The 12,272-nt window shown below is 44.6% G+C and overlaps 2 protein-coding genes across 6 annotated transcripts in view; both read left to right on the top strand.

Moving 5' to 3' along the window:
- The window catches only part of DCAF11 (DDB1 and CUL4 associated factor 11), a 35,187-nt gene extending 28,933 nt beyond the window's left edge, over positions 1-6,254 (top strand). For all 5 annotated transcript variants that reach the window (XM_070727523.1, XM_070727528.1, XM_070727524.1 and 2 more), the window contains exons 13-15: positions 501-653; positions 1,930-2,036; positions 3,915-6,254. In XM_070727523.1, coding sequence (XP_070583624.1) covers positions 501-653; positions 1,930-2,036; positions 3,915-4,043 — 389 coding nt within the window. In that variant the 3' untranslated portion in view covers positions 4,044-6,254. The remainder of the gene's footprint in view (positions 1-500; positions 654-1,929; positions 2,037-3,914) is intronic.
- A 192-nt stretch (positions 6,255-6,446) lies between these two features.
- FITM1 (fat storage inducing transmembrane protein 1) lies at positions 6,447-11,605 on the top strand. The gene is made up of 2 exons (XM_070727529.1): positions 6,447-6,773; positions 10,937-11,605. The coding sequence occupies exons 1-2, from the start codon at positions 6,532-6,534 to the stop codon at positions 11,553-11,555; spliced, it is 861 nt and encodes a 286-aa protein (XP_070583630.1). The 5' UTR covers positions 6,447-6,531; the 3' UTR covers positions 11,556-11,605.
- Positions 11,606-12,272: the final 667 nt, after the last annotated feature.

Raw genomic sequence — 12,272 nt, forward strand, 5'->3', positions numbered from 1 at the left:
TCGTGCGGCAGAAGGCGGTCCCTGAGATAATCTGGTCCGGTGCCATGAAGGGCTTTGTAGGTCATAACCAACACTTTGAATTGTGACCGGAAACTGATCAGCAACCAATGCAGACTGCGGACTGTTGGTGTGACATGGGCATATTTGGGAAAGCCCATGATAGCTCTCGCAGCTGCATTCTGCACGATCTGAAGTTTCCAAACACTCTTCAAAGGTAGCCCCATGTAGAGAGCGTTACAGTAGTCGATCCTCAAGGTGATGAGGGCATGAGTGACTGTGAGCAGTGAGTCCCAGTCCAGATAGGGCTACAACTGGTGCACCAGGCGAACCTGGGCAAACACCCCCCTCGTAACAGCTGAAAGATGCTTCTCTAATGTGAGCTGTGGATCTAGCCCAGAGCTGCTCATGGCTGGCTGGGGAATTCTGGGAGTTGAGAAATCCACAGGTCTTCACTTTGCTCAAGTTGGACACCTCAAAATCCTTTTCTTTCCTTCCCCCAGCCCGACATAAATCAAAACTTCCAGGTGACACTTCTCTGATGACCTACCGGGGCCACGGGGTCCTGCACACCCTGATCCGCTGCCGGTTTTCCCCGCCTCACAGCACGGGGCAGCAGTACATTTACAGCGGGTGCTCCACAGGACGAGTGGTAGGTAAGTGGCTCAGGAGCCAGAACACCCAACGGAGCACAAGGAGACCTAGAGCAATTCCTTTCAGCGCTGTAGTAGGATTTCAGCAGATCCATGGATCCAATGGAGATTCCTGGCACAGACCTCCCGGGTAAAAGTCAGATGGCATTAGAGAGCCGGTTTGGTCCAGTGGTTAAGGCAACAGGCTAAAAGGCTAAAGTCCTGCTTTAGCCATGAAAGTCAGCAGGGCGACTTTGGGCTGATCCAGATGCCAGTGAGTTCTAGTCTCGCCTTAAGCACAAAAGCTGGATGGATGGCTTTGGGCCAGTCACTAGGTGCCAGTGAGTTCTAGTCCCACCCCTAGGCATGAAAGCTGGCTGGATACCTGGGCAAATCCCTCTCCTTTTCAGCCTACCCCACCCACTTTACATAGAAACATAGAAGACTGACGGCAGAAAAAGACCTCATGGTCCATCTAGTCTGCCCTTATACTATTTTCTGTATTTTATCTTAGGATGGATATATGTTTATCCCAGGCATATTTAAATTCAGTGACTGTGGATTTACCTACCACGTCTGCTGGAAGTTTGTTCCAATCATCTACTACTCTTTCAGTGAAATAATATTTTCTCACGTTGCTTCTGATCTTTCCCCCAACTAACTCCAGATTGTGTCCCCTTGTTCTTGTGTTCACTTTCCTATTGAAAACACTTCCCTCCTGGACCTTATTTAACCCTTTAACATATTTAAATGTTTCGATCATGTCCCCCCTTTTCCTTCTGTCCTCCAGAAGGAAAAGGGGGGGACACGATCGAACTTTGCAAACAACTTTGTTGTTGCAGGCAAAGTCCAGTGAGGAAGCTGTTGCCCGCATTCATTAACTTTTCAAAATCTTTAAAGGTGAAATCCAAAGGAAAAAATAAAGAAGTGAATTTGTCCAAAGACTGGGAGGGAGAGTGGCAGGCTCAAAATGTCAAGCCGCATGAAACTTCCCTCTTCGGTATTCTTATTTCTTCTTCTAAGTCCAGAGATTGATCATCTTTTTTCCCATGGATTTTGCCAACATAAATGGCAAGCAAGAACTCGGAAATACCTATGCATATTTAGTGCTTGGAATATTTGGAGAGACAAGTCTTTTTCATAGGCCTGCCTTGATGTCCAATTCGCCCAGAATCCTCTCCCCCAAATCCTCCAGAAACAGAGGTGCCCTCTCCTTTCAACCCTTCAATACCCGCCCCCCCAGCTCTCTTAACCCTTCATGGCTAATGGTGCTTCCTTTCTCTTCCATCCCACCTCCCAGTGTACGATCTCCTGAGTGGTGTCATTGTGAAGAAACTGATCAATCACCAAGCCTGCGTGAGGGACGTGAGTTGGCATCCGTACGAGGAGAAGATCGTTAGTACCTCGGTGAGTTTCAGGAACGGATGGCAGGGTGGTGATGGTGGTGCCCACATAACGGATAGATGGATGTTTTGTTTAAATTTATATCTGTATGTATAATTTTTATTAAGGGTTGTACATCAGGGATTGCTCAATAGCCGTGATGGCAAACCTATGGCATGAATACCAGAGGCGGCACGCAGAGTAGGCATGCCCACCGTTGCCAGCTACTCTTCTGGTTTCCAGTATACTGGCCAGCTGGTCTTTGCAAGCCCCAGAGCACTGGAAAACGGCCTAAAAATTGGGGGGGGGCATATCTGGGCCTTTGGGGGGAGGTGTCTTCAGGTCAGTTTTGGTTCGTAAAATGCCCCCCATGTTCTGGCCAGTTTGTTTTTGGGTTTCTGGTGCTCCAGTTCACGCACACGCACGCAGGTTCCCCGGTTTGTACGTTCAGTGCCAAAAAAAGTTTCGCCATCCCTGCTCTACAGAGTCCATATGCTAAAATGAATTTAAATTTCAAAATGGAGAAATCATACTCTGGTGTAACGGAACGGCCTTGTTGTCACAGTATCCTGGTTTCCCACAATGTACCCACTTTACCTTTTAACTTTTTAATATAGTTGGAAGATCATGGTGCTCTCTTGAACTTGGTGGTTTACTTGCAGACATTTCATTACCAAACTAGGTAACCTCATCAGTGCTTTAGTCCTTACGTGTTGGGCAAATTCAGGCACTGTTGTGTCTTTAAACCAAGCTGAGGGGGTCCATAGTGCTCGTCAGTTTCGTTGGAGACGTTTTCATGACCCAAACTAGGAAACATAATCCCTGCCCTGATGACATTGCCTAGTTTGATAATTTTTATTTTATTTATTTTATTTATTAGATTTGTATGCCGCCCCTCTCCGAAGACTCGGGGCGGCTAACAACAATAAAGAAGACAATGTAACAAATCTAATATTAATAAATAGTCTAAAAAACCCCAATTTAAAAGACCAGTCATACAACCAAGCAATGAAATAAACTCCAGAGAGCACCAATGACCCCTCATTTCAAAGCCAAGCTACAAATATTCTCCCCTTTTGATTATAAACCAGGCTAGCAAGAGAACTCATACAGGTTGACTTAAGAACGCTTCATTTATTGACAGGTCAATATTAACCATTGGCACTCAAAGGAAAAAAAGAGTGCCCCATGACCAGTTCTCATACTTAGCACCGTTGCAGCATTCTCTTGATCAGGCGAGATCACATTTCAGATGCTTGGCAACTGTTGTGTTATTTGTGACGGTGGCAGGTGTCCCAGAGTTACATGATTCCCCTTTTGTGATCTTGGAAGCCAGATTTGCTTAACCAACCTTCTTAAGTAACTTAACTGCAGGGAATCATTCAACAGCAGTGGCGATAAAGGTCGTAAATTGGGGCGGAACTCACAGCAAATGTCTTAACTTCACGACTGAAATGTTGGGCTCCATTAAGGTCATACATTGAGAAATTGCTTATAATCCCTTGAATAAAAACAGTAAACTCACACTCTCTGTCTGTCCTTTTTCTTCTCTTTTCCCTCTCTTTCTTCTCTCTCGTTTTCCTTGTCTTTTCTCTCTGTTTTGTCTCCGCTCCTTTCTTCTCCTGTCTCCTGTTCTCTTCTCTTTCTCTTCTTGTCTTCTCTTCCCTATTCTCTTCTGTCTTCTCCCTTCGCTCTTCCCCTTTCCTCTCTTCCCTTCCCTTCTTTCTCTCCTCTGTCTTCTCTCCTATTTCCTTTCCCCCTCTCCTTCTCCTCTTCTCTTTCTCGTCTCCTCTCTCTTCTTTTCTCTCTTCTCTTTCATCTTCCCAACTCTCTCCTTTCCTTTTCTCTCCCTTCTTTTTCTCTCCTTGTCTTCTCTATTGTCCTCTCCACTCCCTTTTGCAGTGGGATGGAAACGTGTGTCTCTGGGAGTATCAACAAACAGAGTATGATGAAGACGATCTCAGAGACCCCCAGCAGCTCCTAACAGCCGAAGAAAAGCACCCCCAACTGTCCGTCCCCCCACACCAGTAGCCTTCCCTTCATTTGTTCGTCACCGTTCTCCAGTTTGGGGATTTGCTCGGAGTTGAGAGCAATGGAGGGGGAAAATGACGTCTTGCATTGCCAATCTTTTCGAGGGGTGGAAGTCTGCCAGGGCGGGAAAGGAACTTTGGGCAAACCCACCCTTCTTGAATGAACGGATCTTCCATCTCCGGCATCATCTGTTTGAGAATATGTGGGTTGGGTCCGAAGGAGATCAGCCAAAAACCTACAGGTGAAAGAAAAGGCAAATGACAGAGTCGGATGGATATCTTTGTCTCTACTGGACTGATTTCTGTATCCTTCCTGATGAACCGGACTCCGTCCCACTGGAATCCTAGTTGGGGTGTGTGTGTGGATGGCACAGGAATACAGGGCACTGAAATTCACATCTGGCAGGCTACAGCTGGAAAGCCTGATGTGCCTTTGGAAGGAAACCTCCTCCTTTTTGGGGAGATATAAGAATCATGGAAATCACCCTAACAGTAGAATGGGTCCACCCTGAAGATAGTCTCTCCACAAAGCCCAGATTTGTTGACTACCTTTACCCCCCCAAAAAATGTGTAATGTGCACCCACAATAATTTTTAGAGCAATTTATAAGACTTGACCTCTGTCTGGAACTTGTATCAGGGAAATTTTTTTGTAGGTGTGTGTGAAAATATAAATAAATTATATATATTGCATACATATATATATATAGTTTTCCTCCAGATCAGAGCAAGAGAGCCAATCCCAAGCGACCAGAGAGATCCCAAAAAATCTTTCTCGCATTCTGAAGATCCTGGGGGGGGGGGGGGTTGATTGAAATGGCTCCCCCTCTTTTCTTAGAGGGATGATGGCGAGCGCTCGTTGACACTCCCCCATCCTAAAAGGTTGGAGAGAGGGAGGGTCATGGCAGGGCATTTGTAGGGTGGTATTAAAACATCAGCGGCATTTGAAGATTTGCGGCTAGTGGGAGTCACAGCTTCCTTCCTAGATGCGAATATCTTCCTCTTCTCCCATATGCTGCCCCATTGGCCTTAGTCACCCCCATCCCCAAAATTGGGGACCCTTTGTTCAAGGGCCAGGCCTCCTTAGAAGGGGGGAGGGTAGGCAGGCATTGCCGCCATCTTTAGCCACAATTGTGGCTGTTTTCACATATGCTGTGAGCCGCCCCGAGTCCTCGGAGAGGGGCGGCATACAAATCCAATCAAAGAAATAAATAAATAAACCAGAAGCCCCACGTTCAATTCTGGAGCCGGCCATAACTCCAGTTTTCCCATCATAATCTCCTCCTAGAGCGGCATATTTTTCTCTTGCCTGTCCTAACCGGAAGCCCCATCACCATGATGGCAAACCTATGGCACACATGCCATAGTTGGCACGCAGAGCCATATCAGGGGACACAATCTGAAGTTAGTTGGGGGAAAGATCAAAAGCAACATGAGAAAATATTATTTGACTGAAAGAGTAGTAGATGCTTGGAACAAACTTCCAGCAGACATGGCTGGTAAATCCACAGGAACTGAATTTAAACATGCCTGGGATAAACATATATCCATCCTAAGATAAAATACAGGAAATAGTATAAGGGCAGACTAGATGGACCATGAGGTCTTTTTCTGCCATCAGTCTTTTATGTTTCTATGTTTCTATGTGAAACATTGCTGTGTGTTGGCTCCAGCACTCATGTGCGCACTAGCCACCTAATTTTTGGCTTTGGGGGAAGGCCATTTCGCTCTCTGGGAATCTTCCCTGAAGCCCTAAAGTGCAAAAAACAGCCCACAAGGCAAACCAGAATTTTGGAAAACAGACTTCCGATTTGCCCATTGCGCTGTTTTTCGCATTCTGGGGCTTCAGAAAACTTCCCTGAAGGCTCCAGAGTGCGAAAAACATCACAACGGGCAACTTGGAGTCCATTTTTCCAAACTTCCAGTTTGCTGTTTGTCCAGTTTTTTTTACGATCCCAGGCTTCAGTGAGGCCTGTGCGCATGTGTGGGGACGGGGTCGATAGTGCGCATGCGCAGAGGCAGCAATTCTAGGAGTCGAAGTCCACAAAGATCTTTAAAAATGTGTGTTAGGCCCGAATTGATCTCAATTTGCTATTTTTTCCCCTCTCCTTTTTATAAGCGAGGTCCAAAGTGTTCAACCAAGGAGCAAAGCTTTGGGCCAAAGTCTTCGGACAGGGGGGCGTACAAATCTAATAAATCGAAATTGAATTGAATTTTGTCGTTGTCGTTCTTTCTTTTTCCTCTCTTGAGATCAGTGCCAACCAATCCTTGATTTCCACCCACCGAAGGCTGTCGGGGACAGCCGGTCCATTAATCCTTTGTGCCCTTCTGTCCTTTGAGCCCAGCTCGGGTGCTCGCAGCTGTCGCCGGGTGTCATTTTTAACGTGTGATGGGCTCCCCCTCCTCTCCTTCCCGTCGACTCTTTTCTCCTTCATACTTCACCGCCGTGGCATCTTTGCGGCTTCCTTGGGGTGGGCTGATCCGAGGGGGATGGCAGAACGGGTTACCAAGAGGCCCTTCTCGCTGCTGGCCACAGGCGCAGGGTGGGCCCAAGCCCTGGGGCAGGCGCTGGTAGTTTTCTGGAGCAACCAGTATGCTTGGCTACTCGGGGTGCCAGGCCTCCGTCGCGCTTACCACCTGTGGCTGGCGTCCGTGGTCATTTTTGGGCCCCTGCTTCAGTTCTACGTCAATCCCCGGGCCATCTTTGCCAATCACCACAACTTCTTTAACATGTGAGTGACTGCTTGGGAGGGGGAGTCTTCTCGGGCAGGTGGTGGGTTGGCGAGCGGGGCTGGGGGCATTGATGAGCTTGGGGAGGAAATAAAGCGATTGGATTGGATTCAATGCTATTGATTCGATTTCTGTAACTGCCTATCTTGGTGGCTCTGAATTGAAAAAAAGATTAGAGGGGGGGACAGATAGATAGATGATAGATAAATAGATATAGACAGACAAACAGGTATATAGACAGACAGATGATAGAAGATAGACCAACAGACAGATTATATAGATAACAGACAGATGATAGGTAGATGATAGACAAATAGATGATAGATAGATGATAGACGGACAGATATAGAGATAGGTAAGTAGGTAGGTAGGTAGGTAGAAAGATATAGAGATAGAGATAATAGAAGATAGAGACATGATAGACAAACATGATAGACTGGTACAGATTTAGACACAGAGAGAGATGATAGGAGATAAATAGACAGATATAGAGATAGATCGGTAATTAGGTAGATAGACAAAAAGATATATAGACAAATATAGAGATAGACATACAGGGAGATGATAGAAGATAGAGAAAGATGATAGATGATAGACAGGTACAGAGAGACAATGAGTTGATAGAAGATAGATATAGAGATAGGTAGATAAGATGGATAGACAGCAGACAGATAGATAGAGATAGATGGATAGATTACAATTAAAAGCTTACTAACATTATTTTAATACCTAAACCTTTGGGAAAGGTCACCCAAAGTTATAGCTAGTCCTTGACTTAACCATTCAAAAATCACATCGCTAGGGAAAAAAAGGGACTTGAGACCGGTTTTCGGACTTGTGACCTTTGCAGCGTTTCCTCCCCCCCAGCCCGCTCTCGTGGTCAAAATTCAAACGCTTGGTAACCGACTCACATTTCTCACAGGTTGTAGCATCTAGGGGTCATGCGAGTCTCCTTTTGCGACCTTCTGACAATGGCGAAGGGGAAGCAAGATTCGCTTAACCTGTTCGCTCACTAACAGGAATCTGGCGCTCGACTGTAGTCATAACTTGAGGGAGTATCTATCTGTAGTCCATTCATAGAAACATAGAAGACTGACGGCAGAAAAAGACCTCATGGTCCATCTAGTCTGCCCTTATACTATTTTCTGTATTTTATCTTAGGATGGATATATGTTTATCCCAGGCATGCTTAAATTCAGTTACTGTGGATTTATCTAACACGTCTGCTGGAAGTTTGTTCCAAGCATCTACTACTCTTTCAGTCAAATAATATTTTCTCATGTTGCTTCTGATCTTTCTCCCAACTAACTTCAGATTGTGTCCCCTTGTTCTTGTGTTCACTTTCCTATTAAAAACACTTCCCTCCTGGACCTTATTTAACCCTTTAACATATTTAAATGTTCCGATCATGTCCCCCCTTTCCCTTCTGTCCTCCAGACTATACAGATTGAGTTCATGAAGTCTTTCCTGATACGTTTTATGCTTAAGACCTTCCACCATTCTTGTAGCCCGTCTTTGGACCCGTTCAATTTTGTCAATATCTTTTTGTAGGTGAGGTCTCCAGAACTGAACAAAGTATTCCAAATGTGGTCTCACCAGCACTCTATATAGCGGGATCACAATCTCCCTCTTCCTGCTTGTTATACCTCTAGCTATGCAGCTAAGCATCTTACTTGCTTTTCCTACTGCCCAACCACACTGCTCACCCATTTTGAGACTGTCAGAAATCACTACCCCTAAATCCTTCTCTTCTAAAGTTTTTGCTAACACACTACTGCCAATACAATACTCAGATTGATGATTCCTTTTCCCCAAGTGCATTATTTTACATTCTTCCAGCTTCAACAGCCTGATATAACAGAAGCAACGAGTAGTCCTCGATTGATGAATGCAATTGAGCCCCAAAATATGGTCATTAAGTCATGCCGGTTGTTAAGCGGATCAGCAAATGACCATGCCTGATTTTTTAAAACTAAAACTAAGTAGCTTTTAATTTTACCACCTTTTCTTTTAACGATGGTCATTAAACAAATCTATTGTTCGCAATGGGTGTTTTGTGTCGGAAGCCAGCAAAACGATGCCGTAAATTGTATTTAGGTGAACGTGGGGGAATGTCGGCAAAGGGCACCCAAAAATGCTACCACGTGGCAACAGGGAAGGCCGGCCATTGGGATTTTGAATTTGGATCAGAAGTAACCCTGAAACTTTTAATAGCTGCTAAGTGAGGCGTAATAAATCGGGGATTACCTACCCTTGATTTGAGCATTTATTCATCTTTCCTTTAACCCATTCTCCAGTTGGTCTCACCATTCTTTCACCTGGCTGCATCGTCATAAACTGAAAAAACCTATACAAGTAGTCCTCGATTTACTATGGTTCACTTAGTGACCGTTCAAAGTTCATGACGACACTGGGGGGAAAAGGAACCGTTTTTCAAACTTAACAACTGTTAAGTATTGCATGATCCAAATTCAACTGCTTGTAACCGACTCGCATTTATGATGGTCGCAGCATCCCTAAGTCGCGACATCCCCTTTTGCGACCGTCTTGACCAGCAAAGTCCACGGGAGGGGCAGGAGCCGGATTCGTTTAACAACGGTGTGAGTCTTTTAACCGCTGTGGCAATAAAGATCATAACGTGGGTCAGACGTCACTTAACGTCCATCTCGCTAAGTGACGGAAATTTCAGACTCAGTTGTGATTGTTAAATTTGGTACTGCCTGTAATTCGCAGCGCCTTACCTGGAACCAGGAATGAAGTCTCCAGGTGGAACAGGGTCATCTTAACTTGCTCAGATCCTAACTTGATATACCTGGAAGTATTTTACCAGAAAAATTTAACAAAGAAGAAATAGATCTAATTTTTCACATAGTAACTGCAGCTAGAATTGTACATGCACAAAATTGGAAGTTGAATAGAATACCAACAGAAAGAGAGGTCTGGAAGGAAGACCTCTGTTTCTGTGCTGAAACGAATAGACTTACATTGAGAATTAAAGATAAAGAAGGTTCGGAATTTTATAAAAATTTGGGGGAAATTCTATGAATGGATTGAAAATAAAGAGTTAAAATAAATAATTTTGAAAATAATGGAAGAGAATTAGATTTTTTTTGGGGGGGGGGAATATAAATTTTCCTTTATTTTTCTCCACCATACAATGAAACATACATAGAATAATAAAACGCTTCAACAATATTTTTCCCTCTCAAGTAAAACACTTTAAGGAGCATTAGAGGTAGAAATTTGATGGTAGAAATCCGGATGACAAAAAAGAGAAATGGGGCAGCATTATTTAACTATGTAACACAAATTTAAGGTAGTTTAAATACAAATTTTTTACTCTTATTTGCTTTTAGCTTAATTGCTGGGATTGATGGGAGTTATGATAGTTGAAATGAAAATAGAATTTTAGGATGCTTCTTTAATCTCTTTTTAGATAAGAAAATTATATATATACAGTGTTCCCTCGATTTTCGCGGGTTCAAACTTCGCGAAAAGTCTATATCATGGTTTTTCAAAAATTGATTGATTATTGATTGATTGATTGATTGATTGATTGATTGTTAGAGTTGAAAGGGACCATGAAGGCCATCAAGTTCAACCCCCTTCCCAAGCAGGAACCCTATAGCACACCAGTCAAGTGGCAGGTCATATTAAAAATATTAATTAAAAAAATACTTCGCGGGTTTTTTCCCTATACCACGGTTTTCCCCACCCGATGACATCATATGTCATCGCCAAACTTTTGTCTGCCTTTAATAAATATTTTTTTTAATAGACTTTAATAAATAAACATGGTGTGTAATAATCTGAATGGTTGCTAAGGGAATGGGAAATTGCAATTTAGGGGTTTAAAGTGTGAAGGGAAGGCTTGGGATACTGTTCATAGGCAAAAATAGTGTATTTACTTCCGCATCTCTACTTCGCGGAAATTCGGCTTTTGCGGGCGGTCTCGGAACGCATCCCCCGCGAAAAGCAAGAGAACATTGTATATAGGTTGTGCTTTCATTTATGTATGTTTTTCGAGGTGGAGAGAAAATAGAAAAATAAATTTTTATCCAGTTTATGCAGATCCTGGCTTATTTCCCTCTTAATCCTGGCTCTGTTTAGACCTGTGATTCGCAGCCCACCCCTTACTCTTTGTTTTTTCCACCCCGCACCCCAGAAAATTTGTCAGATCTGCCTGGGGCTGGACCTGCATTTTCCTTGGCGGCTTCATCCTTCCTGTGGTCTACCTGGCCACTCACCAAATCCTGCTCACCTTCCGTCACCTGGCCCGCTTGGTGGTGGGCGCCGGCCTCTGGCTAGGTGCCACCGAAGCCTTCCTGCTGATTGAGAACCTGACCGGCTACTGCTTTGACCCCGTGCCGGAAGGGATCCTGGTCAATGGTCTGCCGGACAAGTGGACGTGCCTCCGCGAAGGCCACAAATGGCACGGCTACGACGTCTCGGACCACACTTTCCTGCTCACCTTCTGCTGCCTGTTGATGGTGGAGGAGACGGCCATCTTCCGGCGCTACCTGGCCCAGGGTCACCCCGCTGGAGTCCCGCTGCGCCTCATTTTCTTGCTTAACGTCCTCCTGCTGCTGCTCTGGAATTTCCTGCTGGCGTGCACGGTGGTTTACCTGTACGACTACAGCCACAAAGTCGTAGGAGCCGCCATCGCCACTCTGTGCTGGTTCCTCACCTACCGGTGCTGGTACCGCTGCCCGTGTTCCCCGGGGAGGCCCGGCGCCGGCCTCTTTCTGCGGGGAGTCCCGAAAGAGGCGATGAAGCAGAACTGAACGTCCGTCAAAGGAAGTGGTGGCCCAAATAAAGAGGACTCTTTGCAAAAGTCTCTTTGTGATTTATGGGGGCGTCCAAAGAATTAAGAGGTCCCTGCTGTGCCAGCTCGCAAAATGGGATACGGAACCCCGAGTCTGTCTTTCTGTCTCTCTCTCTGTGCGTTTTTATTTTTATTATAATTTATTTTCTTCATTAAACATGAAACTCAGTTAACTGAACATTTATAAAGTGTCACAAATACCACAGGCTGGGGCTAATGGTTGATACGGGTTGTTGCCAGCATCAATAATAATAAAATAATAAAAACGATAATAATGATAAGGATTATTATTATGATTATTATGATTATTATTTATTTATTTATTATTTATTTATTGGATTTGTATGCTGCCCCTCTCCGCAGACTCGGGGCGGCTAACAACAGCAGTAAACAGTAAATAACAAAATCCAATACTAAAAAACAGTTTAAAACCTATTATATAAAAAGCCAATCATACATACATACATACCATGCATAAAATTGTAAAGGCCTAGGGGGAAAGAGTATCTCAGTTCCCCCATGCCTGGCGGCAGAGGTGGGTTTTAAGAAGCTTACGAAAGGCAAAGAGGGTGGGGGCAATTCTAATCTCTGGGGGGAGTTGGTTCCAGAGGGTCGGGGCCGCCACAGAGAAGGCTCTTCCTCTGGGTCCCGCCAAGCAACATTGTTTGGTTGACAG

This window comes from Erythrolamprus reginae, chromosome Z (genome assembly GCF_031021105.1).
Source record: "Erythrolamprus reginae isolate rEryReg1 chromosome Z, rEryReg1.hap1, whole genome shotgun sequence".
NCBI lineage: Eukaryota > Metazoa > Chordata > Lepidosauria > Squamata > Dipsadidae > Erythrolamprus > Erythrolamprus reginae.